Source organism: Nerophis ophidion, linkage group LG22 (genome assembly GCF_033978795.1).
Source record: "Nerophis ophidion isolate RoL-2023_Sa linkage group LG22, RoL_Noph_v1.0, whole genome shotgun sequence".
NCBI lineage: Eukaryota > Metazoa > Chordata > Actinopteri > Syngnathiformes > Syngnathidae > Nerophis > Nerophis ophidion.
The window spans coordinates 24,155,319-24,182,852 of NC_084632.1; the positions used below are offsets into that span (position 1 = coordinate 24,155,319).

Genomic DNA, 27,534 nt, shown 5'->3' on the forward strand with positions numbered 1-27,534 from the left:
CTTACGGTTACATGCTAGGTTATACGATTTGAAGTAGGGGTGTCCTGATCCGATATTTATATTGTTCTGATATCAGCAAAAAATACAACGAAAAAAACAAGTACTGGATGATATTGGCTTGCATCTAAATCCCAGACATAAGCTTCGATACAAGTATTCCTGGAGAGAGTTTACTTGTGAAAAGATGGACTGCCAGTTAACATCTAAATATCCTCCAATAAACATACAATGTTGGTATTTTTAAACATAGTAGACAGCATAGGAGCAAGCAGATACACAGCAGCTAAGCACACAAGCTCAACAAACATAGTAAGTGTCCTAAATTGAACAATGTTGCAGTCTAAACCATCACATTTGTCAGTATAAACAAGTATCAAAAAACATAGTTTGATATTACTTACACATACAAAGTCTCCAAGATAGAAACTAAGTATCCGGTAAAAAACATGTCCCCATCAATTTGCTGCATCAAAAGTTGAACTGTTTTTTTTAATACTGTGGCAACGAGGTGTTGCCAAAAAAGCAGTTATCACTCCACTTCAACTTGAATACTGCATAAGTCCATTCCAGACACTCTATAAAACATTCAAAATAGGTAAGTATTATTTATAACTATTATTGTTCTCTGTTTTAATTTGAATAATTTCACTTGTTCAAGCCTTTTGTAACATTCCACACGACAAAATAATAAAAGCATGTACAAAGATCCTTGTGGATGTTGTATCGGATTATTATCGGTATCTGCCAATACTCACGGCCTCAATAACGGTATTGTATTTTAAGTGAAACAATTGCATCGGGGCACCCCTAGCTATAAGTATCGGTAGTCATCACATTTGTTGAAAATATTTGAGATCTGCAATTATAGGGATTTTGAAAAATACAGAAGTTTGTAAAGTCGTCTCAGGCACATTATCATCAGTCAACCCGGTTCACCTTGTATATTTACATCAAAGTCCTTCTCGTCCTCTCCAGCTACATTCGTGGCTACGCAGGTGTAGCGGCCTGTGTCGGACACCTGAGCATGTTTAATCTGAAGGATACGGCCGTTAGCTGTGATGGACACATTTTCTTCTGCCCGAAGGATCTAGCCAGAAGAAGCATCAGATAGAGGAAAAGGAGAGGGAGAAGTATTGTTTATTTAGACAAATACCAAACCCAAAACCAGTGAAGTTGACATGTTGTGTAATTCGTAAATACAAACAGAATACAATAATTTGCCAATCCTTTTTAACTTATATTCAATTGAATAGACTGCAAAGACAAGATATGTTCGAACTGAGAAACTTTTTTTTTTTGTAAATAATCATTAACTTAGAATTTAATGGCAGCAACACAGTGCAAAAAAGTTGGCACAGGGGCATTTTTACCACTGTGTTACATGGCCTTTTCTTTCAACAACACTCAGTAAACGTTTGGGAACTGAGGACACCTATTTGGTGGAATTATATCCCATTCTTGCTTGATGTACATCTTAAGTTGTCTCTGTTGTGGTATTTTAGGCTTCATATTGAACCACACATTTTAAACGGGAAACAGATCTGGACAACACACAGACCAGTCTATCATGCTGAAACAAGCAGGGGCGTCCATGATAATGTTGCTTGGATGGCAACATATGTTGCTCCAAAACCTGTATGAACCTTTCAGCATAAATGATGCCTTCACAGATGTGTAAGTTACCCATGCCTTGGGCACTAATACACCCCCATACCTTCACAGATGCTGGCTTTTGAACTTTGTGCCTATAACAGTCCATATGGTTCTTTTCTTCTTTGGTCCGGAGGACACGACATCTACAGTTTCCCCAAAAATTTGAAATGTGGACCCGTCAGACCACAGAACACTTTTACACTTTGCATTAGTCCATCTTAGATAAGCTCGGGCCCAGCGAAGCCGGCGGCATTTCTGGGTGTTGTTGATAAATGGCTTTCGCTTAGCAGCACAGAGTTTTAAATCGCACTTACAGATGTAGCGACAAACTGTATTTACTGACAGTGGCTTTTGGAAGTGTTCAATGTGGATATACTCTTTACAAACCGACGTCGGTTTTTGATACAGTGCATTCAATGTTGGTTTTCAGCCTTGATTTCTACAGATTTTCTGAACCTTTTGATGATATCACGGACCGTATATGGTGAAGTCCCTAAATTCCTTGCAATAGCTGGTTGAGAAATGTTGTTCTTAAATAATTTGCTCACGCATTTGTTCACAGTGGTGACCCTCGCCCCACTGTATTTATATTATTCACATGTAAAAAAATACTTAAGTGTTTTATTGTCTATTGTGAGCGAACTGTGGTGCTGAATTTCCCCCAGGGATCAATTAGGTATTTTCTATTCTTTTCTATTCTATCCTGGTTTGTGAGTAACTGAGAATTTCACGGAAGCTGCTTTTATACCCATGGCACCCACCTGTTCAGAATTAGCCTGTTCACCTGTGGGATGTTCCAAATAAGTGTTTGATGAGTATTCCTCAACTTTCTCAGTCTTTTTTGCCACTTGTGCCAGCTTTTTTGAAACATGTTGCAGGCATCAAATTCCAAATGAGCTAATACTTCCAAAAAAAAACTATTTTCCAGTTCAAACGTTAAGTATGTTGTCTTTGCAGTCTATTCAATTGAATATAAGTTGAAAAGGATTTTGGAAATCATGGTATTCTATTTTTATTTACGATTTACACAACGTGCCAACTTCACTGGTTTTGGGTTTTGTACATTAAAATAAAGAAGTTGACAGGGCCTTGGTACCTGTGCGTCCTTGTACCACTGCAGTGCTGGAGTTGGAAAGGCCTGAGCAGCACATTCCAGAGTAAGTGTGCCGTTGACTTTGACCTTGACATCTTTAGGGGCCAGTCCTTCGCCTGGGATATCATTTTTATTAATCTGTGGTGGAACTAATGGGCATAGAAATAATAAACAATGAGTAAATTAAAAAAGTTAAACCTGTTTTAAGGAACCATGTATGATGTTACACAACAAGCCTAAACCGACCATGGACTTTGACCCCAAAGTGTTTTAGTGTCTCTCCAGCCTCATTAGTGGCAACACAGGTGTATCTCCCAGCATCCTCTTCTTTTGCACTGAGAATCTGCAGCGTGCGCCCACCTGTGAAAGGATGCGCGTGAATAACAATATTTTGTAAATACTCAGGTAGTAACTTAAAGGGGACCTATGATGATTTCAATCTACATTTTAAACACTTCCTTTTTGTGTTGATAATATTGATTGCAGGGCTATTCAACTTGCAGCCCGGGGGCCAAATCTGACTCAGAAATCCCACCATAGCGACCCAAGAGTTCAGTTCAAAACTTGGGAAGCAAACATTTTTGCAGCAAATTCCTAAAAAACAATAGAATTCTCCTGTTGTAAAGAGGAACTTGGACTTCTGTAAACACATCAGCAGATCCTTAGATTGACATTTTAACCTTGCAGCAAACATAGAATACTGGGGTCCAAACTTGTGAGTGAGGCGTTCCTCAAGGAACCCCTTTAAGTCCTCTCCTTTTTTGGCGGTTACAATTGTATTTTCCATAATGCGATTTATGTAACTAAGGTGTTGCTGTAGCTTGTTCACTTCAGTCAGTAGTCATTTGTTCAACTTCTTTAATTAAACTAAATGTGCCCCCTAAAACCATTTATCTGAACATCCCTGATTTATTGGATACGCTTTGGTGTAAAATGTACTTATATTTTGCACCACACTCATTATAAGCCATTTTTTGAGTCCGTCTGCAAGCTATCCTTTGAAACCACACCACTACCCTCTCCAAAAGTATCAAAATGTATCTTTATAATGTTTTACATTGTTTAAATATATATCTTGAAGTCGTCAACCCTATCTTTTCCCCAGACACAGTAGAAAATGGACCCTGCAGTGCCTCAGACTGGAAGTTTCTGCAGAAAGTAGTTAGGACGGCGGAAAAGACCATCAGGACTCCTCTTTCTCCTATCCGGGAAATCGCAAAAAGCCGCTGCCTGACCAGGGCTCAGAAAATTTGCAGAGACTCCTCCCACCCCCACCAAAACTGTTTTCACTGCTGGACTCTAGAAAGAGGTGCAGCAGCCTCCAAAGCAGAACATCCAAGTTCTGTAACAACTTCTTCCCTCAGGCCATAAGTCTCTTGAACGCATCATAATAATCCCCTCATTTCCCCCCCAAAACGGATGAACTCGCTGGAATATAAAGACATTATAACATAAATCCATAAACGTGGATGCATATGCAAAAGTGCAATATATTTATCTGTACAGTAAATATATTTATATCTGCACCTTATTGCTCTTTTGTCCTGCACTACAACGAGCTAATGTAACGAAATGTTGTTCTTATCTGTACTGTGAAGTTCAAAATTGAATGACAAGAAAGGAAGTCTAAATCTAAGTAAATAACCTTCATAAACATTATATAAATTAACTCGGTCACAATATTAGGTACACCTGCAAACTCTTAGATCGATTCAGACTCTATTTAAAAAAGCTGTTTCAAACAAAATGAAACTAATAATTCATCCTTCAATTTTTTGGCACTTCTTCACAGCTTTGAAGCGGAGGGGAGTTTGAGAGCTTTACCTAATGTCTAAATAAGTACATCCACCTTGCGGCACAAACAACATAGCCAGACTGTAAAAGCTCGTAAACAGAGGCATCCAAAACTCCCGGAAGCTTCCGCCACCTTGTTATTTGATGCTTTTACATGATTTAACACCGGTATTCAACATTGTAACATTTATCAATCAATGCTTATTTATATGGCCTTAAATCACAAGTGTCTCAAAGGGCTGCACAAGCCACAACGACATCCTCGGTTCAGAGCCGACAAAAGGGCAAGGAAAAACTCACAATTCAGTGGGATATCAATGTGAATGACTATGAGAAACCATGGAGAGGACCGCAGATGTGGGTGACCCCCCCATCCAGGGGAGACCGGATGCAATGGACGTCGAGTGGGTATACTTTCATATTGTGGAAAGTCCAGTCCTTAATGGATCTAACATAAGAGTGAGAGTCCAGTCCATAGTGGGGCCAGTAGGAGGCCATCATAAATCAGACCATCATAAAGAATATTATAAATCAGAAAGGACAAAATTCATCATAAGTCCCCTCTTACGTCACCAAAACATCATGTGCTGACTGTAATGGATTTTCTTTTATAAAGGCAGGCCAGTCAAGTAACGTTGAGAGCAATTCAATTTTTAATGAATGTAAAAACACACCTGGAAGAACTCGGACGTTACGGCTGGACTCAAAAGCAGTGCCGTCTTTGAGCCAGGTGATCAGTGCAGGAGGGTAAGACTGAACTTCACATACCAGAGAGGTGGGGCTGCTGAGCGTAACTGTCACCTCCTCTGCGGAACCATCCGGTCCTGACCCAGCAATGGTGGGAGAAACTGACAGGAATAGAGGACAGTAAAGATACGGAACATGGAAATATTTGAATAATCTTTGTGGTTTGCTGCGTACGTACCCAGGACATTGAGGTTGAAATGGCGACTGCGATCCCCTGCACTGTTCGATGCCAGGCAACTGTACCTGCCAGTGTCACCCACCTGGGCATCAGAAATTTGGAGGTAACGACCATGAGACAGGACATGGTGGCGCCTGTCAGGTAGTAGTTGTTGCCCGTCTTTTAGCCATTTAATCTCAGGAAGTGGGTTACCTAATAACAGAAGTAGACTTTAGATTGGTAGAGAATTATGGCGATATACAGTGGGTGTACTATATAGGGTCATCAACAGTGGGGCGAGTTGATGACCCTTTGTTTTTGTTTGCCCATTTACAGTGCTATTGAATCTTGTGACACTATGTCGGAGACCCCCTTTGTTTTTCCTAATCTGTGCAAAACGGAGGTGCCAGTATGAATGAATGCTCGATTGCACCAAGTAAAATTCCTAGTTTGTGAACCCATTCTCAAACAATGGCAATGCAAACTATTCTGATTCTGATTCTGAATGAAATGAGTTTATTTCCGTCATATAATCATCCATTGTGCGTGATCAATTTAACAGCACAGATATACATATTAACATTTATTCACTTTCACACACAAAAAGAAAGGAAAAAGAATGACCGAAAAAGGAATAGGCAGAAGCCAAGGCTTATATTTGCTTATCCTACACATTCACTAAAAATTAGATTGCCTGGAACATCAACGTTCAAAAAAATCTATTTTTCAAAGTCCTTTTCACTGAGGGCCACGTCGCATTTATGTTTGGCCCCAGAGGGCCGCTTCTAAAAGTGAATACTATTTACACAATTTTTTTATGCATTTTAATAGTGGATTTTTTAAGAACTAAACTGTCGAAAAATATGGCAATTTGCAATAATCTAATATCTAAATTAAGTGTATATTACTGTAAATGGAAAAACAGTACTACTGTTTTCATGGTAAAAAAAAAAAGGCAACTCAGTTGCCAGCATTTTACTAAAAAAATTGCATTCGTTTTTTTTTACTATAAATAAAAAAACTGCAATTCTACAGTACAATTTTGGCACCTGAACTGCCAGTTTGTTTGTTAGTTGTTTTTTTTTACCGCAAATCAACAACTGTAGATTTTTTGGTGTATTACTCTAAATGCCAAAACGGCACCATTGCCGTTTTGAATATTTGATAATATATTTTTGCATCATTAGACAATATTTAAGTCAACATCATTTGCAGTTACATGGAGTGCATATATTTTTTCTCTCTCCCAAAATGGTAAGAAAGAATACTTTCAGTAAGAAAAGTTAGTTATTGATACATATTTCCAGGCTTTCGAGGGCCAAATAAAATGAAGTGGCGGGCCACATCTGGCCCCCGGCCTTGAGTTTGACACCTGTGATCTATAGCAGTGGTCCCCAACCTTTTTGTAACTGCGGACCGGTCAACGCTGGATAATTTGTCCCGCGGCCCGGCAGGGAGAGGGATTTGTTTTTTATTTTTTTGTTATGAAAAAGGGAGTTTTTTTGGGTTGGTGCACTAATTGTAAGGGTATCTTGTGTTTTTTTATGTTGATTTAATTTAAAAAATAAAAATACAAAAAAATTCATTAAAAAATCTTCTGCGGCCCGGTACCAATCGAGCCCGGTGGTTGGGGACCATTGATCTCAAGGATGAAAGTAATTGTTACAATATTTTTTTATTTCACCTTTCAAGGCTTTCTTAAACCTTAACAAAGAACTACATGTCTTCAACTCATCATCTGACATGTGATGAGTAAATAATCACAGTGCTCAAATAATTTTTATAAATATTTTCCCAACATCCTTGCGGCGCCTCCTTATCGAAACCCACTCTAGCAATTGCCCACAAGGCTCATAGCTAAAACCCCCACTGGGTGTTCAGATGAATATAATATTTACCTGAGGCCTCACAGGTCAGAGTAATGTTATGCTTCTCCTTCACTTTTGTGTCAGTGACACTTTTTTCTGCCACGAAGCTTGGTGGAACTATTGTGTTCAAGCAAAAAAAAAGAAGAAAAAAAATGTAATTGTTAAATTGTGTCTCTCCACATACAACATTTTTTTTATTCATTTACCGAGGATGTCAAGGTCAAAATCCTTCTTCCCTTCGCCAGCACTGTTTGATACAATGCAGGTGTACCTCCCAGCATCCTCTACTGCAGTGTGCATTAGACGAAGACTTCGCCCACCTTGAGATGAAACTTTCGACTTCATTATCACATTTTTACCCATCAAAACATTTTGGAATGTCCTCAAAGAAATACAAAAAGTTCCATTTAAACATTAAATAATAGCATGCAGTGTCTTTTCATCACTTTTCTGTTCTTTTAGAGTAAAGTTTGGATAAAATGATTTCCTGACAACTTTTTTCAGGGAATAATTGGACCCAATTTATACATAAACTAAATATATATAAAAGTGTTTAATGGTGTTTAATTTTACTTGTATTAGCATTTCAGTAATCTAGTAGTCACAGCAATTAAAGTGAAGTGAATTATATTTATGTAGTGATCTTTTCTTCAGACTTAAAGCGCTCTACATAGTGAAACCTATTATCTACATCAGGGGTCCCCAAACTACGGCCTTCGGGCCAGATCTGGCCTGCCAGCTTCCAAAATCAGGCCCGCGGGAAGTCCAAAGTTAAAAAAAAATATATATATATATAATATATATATATATATATATATATATATATATATATATATATATATATATATATATATGTAGGTGTGGGAAAAAATCACAAGACTACTTCATCTCTACAGATCTGTTTCATGAGGGGTTCCCTCAATCATCAGGAGATTTTAATGGAAGCATTCACATACAATGGTTTATATAGAGCACAGAGTGGGTGGGTACAAGCAGGCGTAGGGTGTGGTGATTGGCTCATGTGTTACCTAGGAGGTGTTTCCGCCTGTGGCGGCATGTTGAAAAGATTTCACTGCGCTTGTTGAGGGATGATAGCTCTGGATGATATATAATAAACAGTTTCTCTTTTAAGCATAAGTTGCATCTTTTATTACCACTGTTGTAAGGTATGCTGGATGCAAGAATTTGCCATGTTATTGAATATTCAACATTATTGTCTTTGAGGTTCCAAATGTGTTTGCTGAGTTCGGTAGAATTCTGCAAAGTCTGGTTTCTAAAGGAGGCGTTGTGATTATTCCATCTTGTTTTGAACGCTCCTTCGGTTAATCCTACGTACGTGTCGGATGTGTTAATGTCCTTGCGTATTACCTTTGCTTGGTAAACGACTGATGTCTGTAAGCACCTTCCGTTGAGAGGGCAATCAGGTTTCTTGCGACAGTTACATTCATTATTGGTTTCAGAGTCGTTTAGTCTGGGGGTAGGCAGTCCTTTTGCAATTGCTTTGTTGTGGTTTGAAATGATTTGTTGCATGTTATTCATACAGCTGTAGCTCAATTTAATGTTGTTCTTGTTGAATATTTTTCTTAGGGTGTTGCCTTTGGGGAAGTGTTTGTCGATCAGAGTGAGGAACTTGCGGCCGATGTTGGTTGAGACGTCTTTGCTGAATGGCGGATTGTACCAGATGATGTTGTTTCGTTTTCTGCTCTTTTTTGGTTGGTTTCCTGGGGTGGGTTCATAGGTGAGGGTGAAGTTGTATCCGCTTTCATCAAGTGCTTTCTGGTACGGGGGGGTTGCTTGGTCGAATTCAGCTTTGCTGGATGACAGCATCGATAGCCTTTTATTAATTCCGGTAGGTATTCTTTTCGTGGTGGTGGGTGGGTGGTTGCTGTCGTGGTGCACGTATTGGAGTGTTGTGTTGGGTTTCGTGAATGGTTGGTAGCTGTTATTTCTCAGGTTGAAAGTGACGTCGAGGAAGTTGACGGTTTGCTTGTTGGCTTCAATCGTGATCCGTAGGCCGTTTTCTTTGAAGATTTGGCATATGCGCTTCTTGGTGTTCTCGCTGCTCCTTGGCGAGGCGCGGCACACTGCCAGTCCATCATCACGGTAAATACCAAGGTTCAGGTTGAGGCTAGCAAGCTGGGAGAGGAGGAAACTCCCAACGAGTTCGCACGTTTCTGCTCCGTCAAAACTCCCCATAGTAACGTCAAATGTTGAATTGTTCTTTTTTTGCCATGGTGTACTGTTGTGGATGAGTATGGAGTTCTTTGCGTGGATGATGATGTTTCTTTCGTTGCCTGTGATTGAGTCGTAGTCCGAGGCGAAGTTTAGTGCTTGGGTCAGTAGGTCTTGCGTGATGGAAGGGTAAAATTCTTCGATGTCGAAGGAGATAAAGTTGTGTTGTTGTTTGTCTTGGATGTTGTTGAACCATTTGATTACTGCTGCTGTATTTCTCCATTGGTTGAGTGGTGTTTTGTCCTTGATTTTTGCGTTGATTCTGTCCAGGATTATTTTGCTGATTTTTCCTATTTCGGATTTAGTTGGGTTTATTAGTCGGCATGTTGGGTTATTTGCGAAGTTGGGTTTGTGGTCCTTCAGTGTGATGAAGGCTTCTTTGTTGGCTGTGGCGTCCACCCTGTCCTCAATGTCCAGTTTGGTTGCGATCCGCTTGTTTTCCAGGTGGATGTTCTGTAAAGTGTTGGGTTGCGCTTTTTTGTATGATTTGGTGATGCTTTTGTCCAGTAAAGAGTTATGTTCTGGTATGTCCATTCTGTAGAAGTTTGTGGTTTTATCGGCGGCTATGATGAGGTTGCTTACTTTCTTGATGCGCTCCGTGTCATTTTTCAGCTTGGTGAGGAATGGGTTGCGGGCTGGCTTAAATTTGACTGATTGTATCATTTTGAGCATGTCGTTCTCAAAGTCCTTTAATTCCTTGACTGTGGGTGGGTTCTTGGTAGATTTGAATCCGTAAGTTTCCTTTTGCGTTCCTTTTGTTTCAGGGTGGAGGAAAAAGTGTGCTTTCCACCGCATCCTTCTTAGGAAGTGTTCCGTCTTTTCTATGAGTCTTTGCTTGTAGTCCTTCTGCGCGGGTATGGGAATGTTCTTCGTGGAGTAGTCGATGCTGAACTTTTCCATTTCGGATCGTCGTACAGTGCTCAACAAATGTCAATTTGGAGCGGAATATGTCTTGATTGGATTATCCGGAGAATAGTGCTCGATACCGTGGTAGAGCGCAATATGTAGGTGTGGGAAAAAATCACAAGACTACTTCATCTCTACAGATCTGTTTCATGAGGGGTTCCCTCAATCATCAGGAGATTTTAATGGAAGCATTCACATACAATGGTTTATATAGAGCACAGAGTGGGTGGGTACAAGCAGGCGCATATGCCAAATCTTCAAAGAAAACGGCCTACGGATCACGATTGAAGCCAACAAGCAAACCGTCAACTTCCTCGACGTCACTTTCAACCTGAGAAATAACAGCTACCAACCATTCACGAAACCCAACACAACACTCCAATACGTGCACCACGACAGCAACCACCCACCCACCACCACGAAAAGAATACCTACCGGAATTAATAAAAGGCTATCGATGCTGTCATCCAGCAAAGCTGAATTCGACCAAGCAACCCCCCCGTACCAGAAAGCACTTGATGAAAGCGGATACAACTTCACCCTCACCTATGAACCCACCCCAGGAAACCAACCAAAAAAGAGCAGAAAACGAAACAACATCATCTGGTACAATCCGCCATTCAGCAAAGACGTCTCAACCAACATCGGCCGCAAGTTCCTCACTCTGATCGACAAACACTTCCCCAAAGGCAACACCCTAAGAAAAATATTCAACAAGAACAACATTACATTGAGCTACAGCTGTATGAATAACATGCAACAAATCATTTCAAACCACAACAAAGCAATTGCAAAAGGACTGCCTACCCCCAGACTAAACGACTCTGAAACCAATAATGAATGTAACTGTCGCAAGAAACCTGATTGCCCTCTCAACGGAAGGTGCTTACAGACATCAGTCGTTTACCAAGCAAAGGTAATACGCAAGGACATTAACACATCCGACACGTACGTAGGATTAACCGAAGGAGCGTTCAAAACAAGATGGAATAATCACAACGCCTCCTTTAGAAACCAGACTTTGCAGAATTCTACCGAACTCAGCAAACACATTTGGAACCTCAAAGACAATAATGTTGAATATTCAATAACATGGCAAATTCTTGCATCCAGCACACCTTACAACAGTGGTAATAAAAGATGCAACTTATGCTTAAAAGAGAAACTGTTTATTATATATCATCCAGAGCTATCATCCCTCAACAAGCGCAGTGAAATCTTTTCAACATGCCGCCACAGGCGGAAACACCTCCTAGGTAACACATGAGCCAATCACCACACCCTACGCCTGCTTGTACCCACCCACTCTGTGCTCTATATAAACCATTGTATGTGAATGCTTCCATTAAAATCTCCTGATGATTGAGGGAACCCCTCAGTAAACAGATCTGTAGAGATGAAGTAGTCTTGTGATTTTTTCCCACACCTACATATTGCGCTCTACCACGGTATCGAGCACTATTCTCCGGATAATCCAATCAAGACATATATATATATATATATATATATTTATATATACATATATATATTTAAATCTGTACTTTCTAATCCATTTTCTACCGCTTGTTACTTTCTGTGTCTCCTAGCCGCTCAGGCAAATCATGACTAAAAATGAATTTTCCCACAAATATCGTCACATAATCGCGCTTGGAATATATATATATATATATATGTGTGTATATATATATATATATATATATATATATATATATATATATATATATATATTTATATATATCTCAAGGTTTCTGTGGTTTATCCGTTATACACTGCTAAATACCAGGGTATTGAACACAGAGGCGATGTCATCCCTACAAGCCTGCACAGAGAAACCTGCGAAACTTCATAGCGCTAAAAAGTGTTTTCGTTGTAGATGCACTGCAGGACTGCTTCTAAAATGTCCATAAACAGTTATGCAGGTTTCAAAACATAGCAAAACGCCAGAGGTAGGAGCATTATAGCATGAATATGCAGTAAACGAGTGTCTCCATAGTGAAAGCTGCGGATAAACGCAAAAACCATAACCTTGTCATCAATTGTAAATGCAGTCTTAGTAGATCACACGGAACAGGCCCACTAATAGTAAACACATTTTTATAGTTTGCACAGGCTGTTTAGGGCCTGGTATTTGCATCTTAGTAGATCAGAAGATGCGTGAGCAGTGCGCAATTGCACAAGCGCGCACCTTAGAGGGAAAGTTGGTTGGCGACGTGCAGGTGAGGGTCTTTTACTAATCACCAGTAGTACGAGAAAGTGCAGCAGGGAAGTGCAAATAAAAAACACCAGCAATATAACAAAAGTGAATGGTTAGAAAAGCAACAGTAGTCAGTAATGACTTTAGCATTTGCAGCAAAGACACAATCCTCCAGCCCTGACTGCAGAGTAGGCTGGCATAATATAGCTCTCTGATTAGCAATCAGAAGCAGGTGCGTTTCCTGATCGCCAATCACAGGCAGGTGAGGGAAACAGCGCTCAGAGAGCCTGGCAAGAAGTGGAACAAAAAGTAAGGGTGGTGGAAAATAAACAAAACTAAGATAACACTTGAATATATTCAGACCTGTTATGACAGGTCTTGACAATTGTTTCTGTAAAACTGTTTCATTAAAGCGCACATGAGAGTGATGCACCTGTGGTGCGGGTGATGTGGTCTATGTTTATTTGGCAGAAAACAGCACAGTACCAAAACACTTGGCTCAAAGAAGTTGGAAAAAGAGAGCAGAGGGCCCAAAGAAGATGAGAGAAGCTGTAATGGGTTTTTCGATAATTTTTACTGAAAAAAAACGGTAAATGTGGTGAAATGTTTGCACTGTAAAATGGAGCTGGCATTTCACAATATCACCACATCAATGACCCTTTCACATTACAAGAAAGCACACCGCATATTCAATAACAGCAAACAAGCAGCAACAAGTTAAAAGTATATCTTTGGGGCTAACAGCATTTTATTGCGCTTTAAGCGTTTGATTTGCATAAGGAATGTTTTATTCAAACATATGCCGGCATGTAATGACACTTTAGTATCCACAGTTTGTATGCTAATGCTAACAAGTTGTTTGTCCAAAAATTAAACACCACTCCTCAAATTAATATGTTTTCAAATGTGTACGTGTTAAATTGTTAAATGCATTGTTACTCAATTTATCATAGTTAATCAAAAAGTATTTTGGTTTAGTTTGATTCTTCTTTTTTTTATTATCTATTACCTGGTGTGAGGCTACACAGATTTGTTTATAATAATTGAAAAAAGCATATACATCCGCCTCCGCTTGGGATGGTTTCCTGTGGACGGGACTCTCGCTGCTGTCTTGGATCCGCTTTGAACTGAACTCTTGCGGCTGTGTTGGAGCCACTATGGATTGCACTTTCACAGTATCATGTTAGACCCGCTCGACATCCATTGCTTTCGGTCCCCTAGAGGGGGGAGGATGGGGGTTGCCGACATTTGAGGTCCTCTCCAAGGTTTCTAATAGTCAGCATTGTCACTGGCGTCCCACTGGGTGTGAATTCTCCCTGCCCACTGGGTGTGAGTTCTCCCTGCCCACTGGGTGTGAGTTTTCCTTGCCCTTATGTGGGTTCTTCCGAGGATGTCGTAGTCGTAATGGTTTGTACAGTCCTTTGAGACATTTGTGATTTAGGGCTATATAAATAAACATTGATTGATTGATATATATATACATATATATATATATATATATATATATATATATATATATATATATATATATATATATTGTATATAGTGATGCTCCAATGTTGAAAGTTAAATTTCAATGTTTTGTGCATTTATAAGAACAATGAATAAGGGTCATCAGCAAAATCCTTGCTTATTTCAACAATTTTTCCTAAAAGACGCATTGAGACTATAAAGTGTGTTTTATTTGATTACTCAATTAATCAAACAAATATATTGATAGCCTATTCGATTACTAAAAATATCGGTAGCTGCAGCCACTAATCCAGATCATGATAGCCTTGTAAAACAGCTGTCTATGTTTTATTTACACTCAATTTCTATTGTTTCGTATTCATTGTGGACAACTTTTAGTATGAATTTGTTTGTGCAAGAATGTCCTTATTGTGCATGTGACAATAAATACTTTCAATCTTGAATCTCTAGGCGTACTAGCATCAACAAAACCTTATCAAATATTACCTGAGAGTACACGAACAGAACTGCTCCCTTTAATTGGCCGACCGTCCTTAAGCCAGGTGATGGTCGGGAGAGGAATGCCGGAAGCCTCACAGCTTAGAGCAACTGGATTCTTTACAACAACACTGACATTTTCTGGAAATTGAAACGGACCAAGAATAGTTGGAGGCACTAGAAAACAGAGAGGAAAATAAGTAGATGAGTAAACTAAAGCACATTGGTGTTAAATGTCACAAATTAGATTAGATTCATACCATGCACACTGATGTCATGCTTGCTGTCCACCTGCCCTGCCACATTAACAGCAATACAGGTGTAGCGTCCCGTATCTGCGACTTTTGCATCTTTAATCTGCAGCACCCTCCCCTCATTAAGAACCTTGGCCCCATGTTGGCTTGTGATGGGACGTCCGTCTTTTAGCCAAGTGACTGCTGGTCGTGGCACACCTTCTGCGGCGCACTGCAGCATCACATCACCTCCTTTTGTCACAATGATGTTATCTGCCTCTTCCTCGCTGCGTCTGATGGAAGGCCGGACTTAAAAGTGAGAGGAGGACATGAATTGGTACACATTGGCTCACTCATTACTGCTTTCAAGCAATAATGTGTTTAGTGGTTACTCAGAATGCTATCACATGACAGTACAGTAGATGCCCCGGGGTTAAATAATATTAAAATAATAATGGATTAGATTTTATATCGCGCATTACTGTTTTTAGACACTCAAAGTGCTCACAGAGAAGTTTGAACTCATCATTCATTCACACCTGGTGGTGGTAAGCTACATTTGTAGCCACAGTTGCCCTGGGGTAGACTAACGGAAGCGAGGCTGCCAGTTTGCACCTACGGCCCCCCCGACCACCACCTATCATTCATTCATCATTCATTCACCAATCTGAGCGGCATCGGGGGCAAGGGTTAAATTCTGCCCAAGGACACAACAGCAGTGATTTGGATGTCAAGAGGCGGGGAGCATACCTGCAACCCTCAGGTTTTCTGGCACGGCCTCTCTACCCGCTATGCCATGCCGCCCCAAAAGATTAAGATCCGGGACTCCCCACACGTTAATACACTGACACACAACATCCGGATTTCTATCATGCATTGCTTCAAAACTACGGCAAGTAGTAATGTCCAAAAACATAACAGAGACGAAGCAGAAGAACGAAGAAGAGACATGGCGACGACGAGTAAGAAGAAGGAGTACGCTTGCAAGTTCCAAAATGATTGGAAAAAATAATTTCAGTTCATCCAGGACAGCTCGAAGGGGAAGGGGTATGCTGCCTGCAAATCCGGATTGTTCTAGGCGCAAAGTTCAAAAGCCAGCATCTGTGATGGTATGGGGGTGTATTAGTGCCCAAGGCATGGGTAACTTACACATCTGTGACGGCACCATTAATGCTGAATGGTCCATACTTTTCAGGCCCGCCTGCAGTCCAGACCTGTCTCCCATCAAAAATGTGTGGCGCATTATGAAGTGTAAAATACGACAACAAGGCCCCGGACTGTTGAGCAACTTAAGTTGTACATCAAGCAAGAATGCCAAAGAATTCCACTTTCAAAGCTTCAACAATTAGTTTCCTCAGTTCTCAAACATTTATTGAGTGTTGTTAAAAGAAAATATGATGTAACACAGTGGTGAACATTCCCTTTCCCATCTACTTTGGCACGTGTTGCAGCCATGAAATTCTAAGTTAATTATTATTTGCAAAAAAAAAAAATATATGAGTTTGAACATCAAATATCTTGTATTTGTAGTGCATTCAATTGAATATGGGTGAAAAAGGATTTGCAAATCATTGTATTCCGTTTATATTAACATCTTACACAATTTCCCAACTCATATGGAAACAGGGTTTGTATAACAAGATCACATTGGCTACCTTGTGGTACAATTAGTGGTTTACCAGAACACATTTGTGTTAAAATGGTCTATATTTTTCACAATTACCAAGTTTGCATAGTAGTAAAAATGTTTTCCTGGCCCACATAAAAGGATTGGTGTTTACGACAGCCCTGCATGCGCAGCAGAGGTGGGTAGTAACGCGCTACATTTACTCCGTTACATTTACTTGAGTAACTTTTGGGATAAATTGTACTTCTATGAGTAGTTTTTATGCAACATACTTTTACTTTTACTTGAGTATATTTATAGAGGAGAAACGCTACTTTTACTCCGTTTCATTTATCTACATTCAGCTCGCTACGCGCTACTTTTTTTTAATCGATCTGTTAATGTTTGTTTTGGTTAATGACAGAGCTTCAAAGTAGGATCTACGCATGCCTGCGTTTCACCAATCACATGCAGTCACTGGTGACGTTGGACCAATCAAACAGAGCCAGGCGGTCACATGACCCGACTTAAACAAGTTGAAAAACTTATTGGGGTGTTACCATTTAGTGGTCAATTGTACGGAATATGTACTGTACTGTGCAATCTAATAATAAAAGTTTCAATCAATCAATCAAAAGTCTATAGGAAAAAAGACATTTTTATTTCAACCGTACTTCCCGTCAAAAGCCTAACGAATGATCGCACAGTTCCTGTCTTCACAATAAAAGTGCCGCTGCATCGCGCCTGCGCTAACAAAATAAGAGTCTCCGAAAGCCAGAGCAAACAAACTAGCAAGCTACGGAGTTTGCCGCCAATGTATTTCTTGTAAAGTGTATTAAAAACGAACATGGAAGCTGAACAAATAAGATGCCAAAAACTAACGATTTTCATGTGGTATTAGACAGAAAAGAGGAACTTTTTTTCTCCTCCATTTGAAAACATGGACGTCTGATTCCAATCAATGCAAGTCATCAGAATCAGGTAATACACCAACTTATAGTCTTGTCTTCATGAAATATAGGAATGTATGTGTTGAACATGCATGTATATTCATTAAAACACCTTTAACATGTAAACAAAAATGGCTAAATAAATAAATATAAATTATATACTGTATATATAAATGTATGTATGTATGTATATATATATACATATATATACACACACACACACACACACACACACACATATATATATATATATATATACACATATATATATATATATACACACATATATATAAATATACACATATACATATATATATATATATATATATATATATATATACATATATGATGTGTGTGTGTATGTATATGTATATATGAGGTAGATCACCTCGACTTGGTCATTTATTCAGTAATTGATGAACGTTGGAAAACTTATTGGGTTGTTACCATTTAGTGGTCAATTGTACCAAATATGTACTGTACTGTACAATCTACTAATACAAGTTTTTTTATTTTATTTTAATGTACTATTATTTAATATATATTATTGTTTTAGTTGCTTAAGAGATATTCCTGGCTCTGAATTTGCTCGTTGCTGTTTTTATGTTTTTGTGCATTATTTGTTGCCGTAATCAGGTTACTCATCAGTTACTCAGTACCTGAGTAGTTTTTTCACAACGTACTTTTTACTTTTACTCAAGTAAATATTTGGGTGACTACTCCTTACTTTTACTTGAGTAATAAGCGGTAATAAAATGGATGGATGGATGAATAAATCTCTAAAGTAACAGTACTCTTACTTGAGTACAATTTCTGGCTACTCTACCCACCTTTGATGCGCAGAGAGCGTGTGCACAGCATACAAAAGCAGTCCAGGTGAAGCGACTAACAATTCGCAGTCATGTTGTTGTTATGATAAAATATACAGTACATTCAATGACAGTTAACACTACCTATCCAGCTATTATTAGCTAACAACACCCAAAGCTAATCCACGTGCATATGTTACGTACTAGAAACCGAAAGAGGGCGGGATGTACTGTGTAGAATAGACATCTGTGTAAATGTTGAAAACAGCCCCTTTAAAGGGGATCTGCACATTTTTGGGAATTTTGCCTATCATTCACAATCATTATGAAAAACATGACAACGGATGTATTTAAAAATGAATGCATTCTAAATATTAATCAAATGTAAGTAAAATTCCGCTTACAGTGGAGCCAATGGGAGCTCCACCATTTGGCCCATAAAATCTAATAAATAACCATTCAAAAAGCGCCAACAAGACTTGAATCTTAACCAAGTATTAGTGATCAATCAATCAATCAATGTTTATTTATATAGCCCCAAATCACAAATGTCTCAAAGGACTGCACAAATCATTACGACTACAACATCCTCGGAAGAACCCACAAAAAGTGATATTGTTACTTTAAGCCTACGCAGATGAATTATTTATAGCGGCGCCGTGATCACAAGTGTGTGTCACTATTTTACATAGAGTAGTCTGCTGCTTCCTTGCTTCACTGCTCCCTGTAAGTTGTTTTTTTTCCAATAATATAAAAAAATTCTTGCAATATGCATTTTCTTGTGTCTGGAACATTCCAGCATAAGCTTGCAGTTAAAAACAGGACACATTTTCATAATGCTAAAAAGGTGTGTTTCATTGTGGATACACTGCAGGACTGCTTCTAAAATGGCCATAACAAGTTATACATAGAGATGTCCGATAATAGTTTTTTTGCCGGTATCCGATATTCCGTTATTTTCCAACTCTTAATTACCGATACCGATATCAACCGATACAGATATATACAGTTTCTCCCGAAATGTGTTTGTCATTCTTGTTTGGAGTGGGTTCACAGTGTGGCGCATATTTGTAACAGTGTTAAAGTTGTTTATACGGCCACCCTCAGTGTGACCTGTATGACTGTTGAGCAAGTATGTGTATGTATTCACGTGTATGTGAAAAGCCATAGTTATTTGTGACTGGGCCGGCACGCAAAGGATGGCCTTTAAAGTTTATTGGCGCTCTGTACTCCTCCCTACGCCCGTGTACACAACGGCTTTATAAAAAGTCATAACAATTTTTACTTTTTGAAACCAATAACGCTGATTTTGAAACCGATACCGATAATTTCCGATATTACATTTTAAAGCATATATTGGCCAACCATCCGCAACCCCAAAAGGGACTAGCGGTAGAAAATGGATGGATGGATGGGATATCGGACTGCCAATATTATCGGACATACCTAGTTATACATGTATCAAAATAAAGCAAAAGGGGAAAGATAGAAGCATTATATCATGGATGTGCAGTAAATTAGTGTCTCCATGGCGAAAGCTGCGGATAAACACAAAAACCTCATTTAAACAAGGCGGTCAATGCCACTTTTGCACTTGTTATCAATTGTAGTTAGTAGATCACACGCAACACGCACACTAATAGTAGACATCATTTTATAGTTTACACATGCTGTTTAGCGCCTGGTATTTGTGTCTTAGTAGATCAGGCCCTTAGAGTGAATGAGATGTGATTTCTGCAACAAAAAAGTTCAATTTTAATTAAAATTCAGCGACCATATGGGGCTGCCGCAAATAGCTGGAGGATCCATTACTGTACTGTATCCTTTACTAAGAAATACAACCAATAAAGACTTGCACTAACCATAAACCTGGAGACTGTACTCCTTAGAAGTGCTGCCTGCTGCGCTGGAGGCTGTACAGACATAAGAAGCTGTATCTGTTCGCTCAGCACTTGAGATCTGGAGCTGACGACCTCCAGATAAAACCCTGACTCGCTGGCCGGATCGGAGTGCTGCACCTGGAATGCAGACAGGTAAAAATCTGTATTACCTTGATGCACAAATGCCTTTTAGTGTCACTGTACACACATGCACGCATGAACGCACACATACATACCGTCCTTTCTCCAGCTCAGACTGGGTGGTGGTATTCCACTAGATTCACACACCAGTGTGATGAGACTTCCTTCAATGACTGTGAACGGTGACACCTCCTCTGAGCCGCGAATACTGGGAGAGACTATAGTAGCGACAGAATACCAAAAGAGGGCGTTCAGTACTTACTGGAACTTTACAGGTGCCTTTTTGCAAATATTGGTATCGATTACATACCAAGTAAATAGAGGGCCAGCATAACCAATGCCAATATACAGTAATTTTAAAGATCATTGAATAATTTTCTGACTTTTGCCCGTAATTTGTTGATCATCAAAATAAAACACTATTTAACAACATTTTATAAGTAAAACAATGTAAAAATGTCAACCACATAAAAAAAAAACCTCATTTGACTTCTTTCCTGAGTTTGTAAACAAAATAACATATTTCAACAACACAACACAAAACATCCAAATGTTTGTGAGAATAAACATTGAAGGCAACTGAAAAATATAAATCTGATCACGCTATACTAATACTGCCTGGTATTGATAATATTGATATTTGTATGAACCCACCCACCTCCAGTACATGCCGATTCTGATCATCCGTGAGTAAGATTGGCTGATACCAATACCGATACTGATTTTGTGTCTTGGTAATTGTATTGATAATAACTTATTTGTTATATTTTTTGGTTGGTGCTTTCATCTGTTAAACAATATCAGAACAATATTTTAACCAGTTCCTTGTTCCAATCTACACGTTTTTAAAGTTTACTAGATACTTATTTTTTCTGTTGTTTCTAGCTAGCTTAGCTATTAGTATAACTGCTTCTGCTTGCTAACATGTTTAACCTCATCCTAATACTTCATAATGGTATTTAAGATATTAAGAAATGCAGTTTATTTTTGGTTGATCATTATTAACTTAGGGGAGTGGTTTCACACTGTGTATTATTTGGCTTTACATGACATCACGTCCGGCTCATGAAATATGCGTGGTGGTCAAGCCAACGTCTGTTCTCAATGGGTACTAAGGACCATGAAGCCTTTCTCAAAGAAACACATGTTGCCATCCAAGCAACGTCTTTTACATGGACGCCCCTGCTTATTTCAGCAAGACAAAGCCAATCCACACTCTGCATGTTACAAAAGCGTGGCCTTGTCGTAAGAGAGTGCGGGTACTAAACTGGCCTGCCTGTTGTCCACACCTGTGGACTTCCATTAAAAATGAATGTGTGGGACATTATGAAGAGTAAAATACGACAACAGAGACCCTGGACTGTCGAACAACTTAAGCTGTACATCAAGCAAGAATGGGAAATAATTCCACCTGAGAAGCTTCAAAAATGGGTCTCCTTAGTTCCTAAACATTTACTGAGTGTTGTTCAAAGGAAATGGGATGTAACACAGTGGTAAAAAGGCCCCTGTGCCAACTTTTTTGCAATGTGTTGCTGCCATTAAGTTGTAAGTTAATGATTATTTTCAAAAAAAAAAAAAAAGTTTCTCAGTTTGAATATTAAATATCTTGTCTTAGCAGTCTATTCCATTGAATATAAGTTGAAAAAGATTTGCAAATCATTGTATACTGTTTTTAATTTACGATTTACATGCCAACTTCACTGGTTTTGGGTTTTGTATATACTATACATACATACATATAATATACATAATATATATGTGAAAAATATAACACATATATTATATTATATATATTATATTATATATATACATATATATATATATATATATATATATATATATATATATATATATATATATATATATATATATACATATATATATTGATATTAATACTTTCTTCCTAATATTTTCGCAACCAACCAGCAGGGTCCCAAAGATCGACTGGTCACGATCGATGGGTTGGTGACCCCTGACTTCAGAGCACAAGATAGTTTGATATGTCTGGGAACTCCAAAGACTGATAATCCTTGGAATTACTCGACAAATCTTTTTTTGATAAAGTATAAGGCGTTTTCCATTGCATAATTTGATTGTTTGCTCGTATCTACTTTTTGCAGGAAGTGTGTACTTAGATAGTTTGTGCGCTGCTATCTTGGTTTGATTGACCACCACTGCTTTTCACTACCGGGAAGACGTCACGCGACGGAATACAAGCTATAGAGGTGCACAATTAGTTGCGACTAAAAATAAATACAATATTAGCCAGAGGGAATCTGCGTTCGTGATTGTTTTAATGTTTTAATTGACTTTTTTCAGCAACACAGATAGGTAAAACCCAGAACTTACCCAACACATTCACGTTATAGTTCTTGTCAGTTTTCCCAGCAACATTAGTGGCCTCACACGTGTATCTGCCAGAGTCCTGAACCTCAGCACTGTCAACCTAGCAAACAGTAACATCAGTTGGCTTAATTGTGACCCTGACACACAATATGAACAATAGCCTTGGGTCACCTGATTGATAAATATACAGGAAGTAGGGGGAAAAAATAGCAGCTACAGTATGAGAGATTCCACTCTGATGGAACACTTTCCACAAGCTGTTGGAGCATGTGAGACTTTTTCATCCAGAAGAACATTTGTGAGGTCAGAGTTTACTCATGGAAGATGAGATGGTCTGCTTGTTTGTCATCTCTGTTCTAGTTCAACCCAAATGTGTTGAGGTTGAACAGAAAATTACCTTTCCTGAACTGTTCCCGCAAGGTCTCTTGTATAACTATATTTACCTAAAATGTCTCCACTCAAATATGAGCTAAAAAGTTTAAATCTAGAGCTGCCTAAATGAGACTGAAGTGTGTCTGTAAAAGTATTTTAATACAGTGTGCTTACACAGTGTTTTTCAACCTTTTTTGAGTTAAGGCACATTTTTTTCGATTAAAAAAATGGGAGGCACACCACCAGCAGAAATCAATAAAAAAATGAAACTCTGCAGCCGATATTGACAATTAAAAAGTCGTTGTCGCAATTGTTGGATATGACTTTAAACCATAACCAAGCACGCATCACTATAGCTCTTGTCTCAAAGTAGGTGTACTGTAACCACCTGTCACATCACGCCGTGACTTATTTAGACTTTTTTGCTGTTTTCCTGTGTGTAGTGTTTTAGTTCTTGTCTTGCACTCCTACTTTGGTGTCTCTTTCCCTTTTTTTGGTATTTTCCTGTAGCAGTTTCATGTCTTCCTTGACCGCTATTTCCCACACCTGCTTTGTTTTAGCAATCAAGAATATTTCAGTTGTTTTTATCCTTCTTTGTGGGGACATTATTGATTGCCATGTCATGTTCGGATGTACTTTGTGGACGCCATATTTGCTCCACAGTAAGTTTTTGCTATTATCCAGCATTCTGTTTTGGTTTATTTTGTAGCCAGTTCAGTTTTAGTTTCGTTCCCTATGCTTCAATGCCTTTTCTTAGGGACACTCACCTTTTGTTTATTTTTGGTTTAAGCATTAGACACCTTTTTACCTGGACCCTGCCTCCCGCTGTTTCCGACATCTACAAAACAATTAGCTACCGGCTGCCACCTACTGATATGGAAGAATATAACATGGTAAGTCTGCCGATCCCCAGACAGTACAGACTATAATCACTGGTCTGCAAAAAAGATTTTTAACCCATATAGGTGAAATTAGATAATCTCCCACGGCACACCAGACTGTATCTCACGGCACACTAGAACAGTGGTTGAAAAACACTGGCTCATAAGATATCTGCAGAAGAATAGGTGGGTTGTCTGCTGTGGTACATTCCATACCTTGAGCAAACTGCCATCTGCCGTGACAGTCAGACCGGGCTTCCTAAACAGCGGGCGGCCATCTTTGCGCCACGACAGAGTTGGTGGGGGGATGGCATCACTCACGCAGTGCAGCTCCACAGGACTACCGAGCATCACAGTAGCGTTCATCTCTTCGCCCTTGATGTTGGGTGGCACTAGGGCAGACATTAGTATTATTAAATAATCATATAATTCAATTTCCTTTCACTGGTCGCATAACTGTGCAGACGAATGAGATCAGTTTGCGTTGGTGTACAACTCCACTGTGTCACAATGAGAAGTGTGTTGGTTACCATATCAGGCAATATGATGGGGAAAATATTACAAAAAAATATCTCTCAGCATAGTGTAATTCCGTGCTATGCAAATAGCGGCCTAAGGGACAAATCCAGCCTGGGAATGACACCATACCGGGCTCTGAGTTCAATGCAAAACTTTGCAGAAAATTCCTAAAAACACCACACCCCTGTTGTGTATAGAAACTAGAACCACTGTAAACACATTGACAAATCCTTGCAATGACGGTTTAACCTTGCTCCCAAACATTGAACACTGGAGTCCAAACGTATGATTTACATAACTGAGGCGCTCTTCAAGGCAGCCCTTTAAGTCGTCCCCTGTTTGGAAGTTACACATTTATTTTCATAAAAGTGATGTCGTAACCAAGGTGTTGCTGTATGTTGTTTACTTCAGAAGCAATCAGTAATCGTTTGTTCAATTTCTTTAGCTATACTAGTGGTGTTCCTAAAGGGTCCGTTTTTGGTCCGCTCTTTTTCATAATTTGGGCTCTCTTAGTAGGAAACAACGTTAAGAACTTGTGGAATGAGGTCCTGGCCTTGAAAATTGAAAACAGAAAGTAAACATATACAGTATGTGTAAGAAACTGCTATGAAGTGGAAAAGGAGTAGGATTAAACAAGCTCTGGTTATTCCTTCTCCTTGAGTTGAGTTTGAGTTTATTTGGAACATACAAGCATACAACAGGATACATCACAGTTTCCAGTTTCTCTTTTCAACATGTTTGAAAAGGAGTAGGAAGAAACTTATTTAATCCAACCCTTTTTCTTTTACATAACAGTTGCTAAAATTTTTGTTCACTTCCGGTTCTCAATTTAGTCACAATACACTCCATAAGTAATACAATAAAAATAAATAAATAATAATTGGTGAAGTAAGTGCCCTGCGATGAGGTGGCGACTTGTCCAGGGTGTACCCTGCCTTCCGCCCGATTGTAGCTGAGATAGGCGCCAGCGCCCCCCGCCACCCCGAAAGGGAATAAGCGGTAGAAAATGGATGGATGGATGGATGGTGAAGTAAGTTGTATTTCATATGATGAGATTAGTAAGATTATTTTGAGAATGAATGGATGTATGTATGAAATAGATTCTGAATGTTTATCATGGTTCTTCTTCTTTGTACTTTGTAAACACTAAGTTTGAAGAGTTTCTTAAAGTGGATCATATTAGTACATTGTTTGATTGCTTTGCGTAATCCATTCCAAAATTTAATTCCACATACAGATATACTGAAGGTCTTAAGTGTTGTACGTGCATACAATTGTTTTAAATTACATTTTCCTCTAAGATTATATTTTTCCTCTTTTTTTGAGAAGAATTGTTGTATATTCTTGATTAGCAGGTTATAGTTTGCTTTGTGTATAATTTTAGCTGTTTGCAAATTCACAATGTCGTGGAATTTCAGTATCTTTGATTCAATAAATAAAGGATTTGTATATTCTCTATATCCAACATTATGTGTTATTCTAACTGAACTTTTTTGTAACATCGTTAGTGAATGAAGTGTACTTTTGTAGTCATTTACCCATATTTCTACACTTCTCCTTTTTGAGCATGTTGTAAAATTAAATGCTATGCTACCATATTAAAACTGTTATCATGTTCGAAATAAACTTCAACCAACCATCGCAATCAAATGCAATGATATAAAAAAACTAAACAAAAAACTGGTGAAATTTTAGACGACTAATCTTCAAACTGATCAATCATGTCGCATAAGGAGCACATGTAATGCCTGTTTTGGGGCCTGGGGGTGCACAAGGGAGCTTTAACTGTATTTTACTTTACCTGTTAAGTATTGCAGTCTTTATGCATGTTTTTTTCTGTTTACTATTTTTCTTTATAGTTCTCCTTGTTTGTGTAAATGTAGCCTGATTGAGAAAAATGGCTTTCAGGCAATTTCCTCTGCATTATGGACAGACAGGGAGCAAGTCACTGGGGTAGGACAAACACAGGCCCTCAACATTACTGGGTCAGACGCAGGAAGCTGCCGAAGAATGGTAGCAATTACCACAGCAAATCTGCCTTCATTTCTCAGGACAAGCACTTCTTGATCTTTCAGAGGAAACCAACACCATGTGGATGTTTGCATTGGACATACGACCAGTGTCCGCTTTAAAAGCCGCGCTGGGACAGACACACATGCACAGCCTTTACGATTCCCTGTATGTAAACTACTGGTCTTTTTCTTGCCAAACTGACACCCGCTCTGATTGGACTTGTATAACAACTGCTATGCCTTCATGTCAGCTCCATGCAGGAAGCTGACAATGTTTATTGTAAAGCTAAGCCTATTCAGCCCTCACAACCAGTGTGATTTGGTGTTCTGGTATGATGTCAATAATAATTTGTCATTAAAACAAAGAATGGGGAGCTTGAAAAAAAAAACAATACAACAAGGAGACCTACTGTCCTGAGAAGAATGTTGTTCATGCATCTGTGAATAACTTATTATTAAACAATTTTTTATGGACATATTGAATTCAACAACAGATTACACAAAATACACCAGAGGTGGATTAAACACAATGGGCCTGATCTACTAAAATCCACAGAATCCCAGAATCGGACTCAGAATCAGAATCGCCTTTATTGGCCAGGTATGCAAAACACTAGGAATTTGTGCTAAATAGTGATTGCAAAGGAACAAAAAAATACTTGCACTATTAGTGGGCGTGTTGCGGGGGATCTACTAAGACGGCCTGCGTACCAAAGACTATAAAAATGGGACCCATTACCTCCCTGCTTGGCACTCAGCATCAAGGGTTGGAATTAGGGGTTAAATCCCCCAAAATAATTATCGGGCGTGGCCTCCGCTGCTGCTCACTGCTCCCCTCACCTCCCAGGTGATGGGTCAAATGCAGAGAATCATTTCGCCACACCTAGTGTGTGTGACAATCAGTGATACTTTAACTTTAACTTAAGTGTTGCAGACCGCCCTATTCAAATTAGATTTTTGTGTGGACATTCATTTCTTCCACATTCATGACATCATCTGCTAGTCAAACCTCTGCTCTTTTGTTATGTTGTTGACATGCAGCACATAAATATAATATGTAACACATTTTTTAGGCTATATTGATGTGCAATCTAGACAACAAAATATATTTTTAACAATGGAAGAAACCACTCTGGGAGGGGCTGATGTTGTCCATTCACATTAATCACACACAATTGTCATGCAAGTATA

At 38.9% G+C, this 27,534-nt stretch overlaps 1 protein-coding gene across 1 annotated transcript in view; it reads right to left on the reverse strand.

Moving 5' to 3' along the window:
* The window catches only part of hmcn1 (hemicentin 1), a 245,247-nt gene that overhangs the window by 69,528 nt on the left and 148,185 nt on the right, over positions 1–27,534 (reverse strand). Inside the window, exons 41-53 of the mRNA XM_061883572.1 lie at positions 24,029–24,204; positions 22,563–22,659; positions 20,309–20,431; positions 20,055–20,210; positions 14,855–15,136; positions 14,604–14,771; positions 7,519–7,632; positions 7,343–7,429; positions 5,466–5,657; positions 5,215–5,388; positions 2,993–3,106; positions 2,750–2,895; positions 937–1,087 (exon numbers count right to left, since the gene is read on the reverse strand). Coding sequence (XP_061739556.1) covers positions 937–1,087; positions 2,750–2,895; positions 2,993–3,106; positions 5,215–5,388; positions 5,466–5,657; positions 7,343–7,429; positions 7,519–7,632; positions 14,604–14,771; positions 14,855–15,136; positions 20,055–20,210; positions 20,309–20,431; positions 22,563–22,659; positions 24,029–24,204 — 1,980 coding nt within the window. The remainder of the gene's footprint in view (positions 1–936; positions 1,088–2,749; positions 2,896–2,992; positions 3,107–5,214; positions 5,389–5,465; positions 5,658–7,342; positions 7,430–7,518; positions 7,633–14,603; positions 14,772–14,854; positions 15,137–20,054; positions 20,211–20,308; positions 20,432–22,562; positions 22,660–24,028; positions 24,205–27,534) is intronic.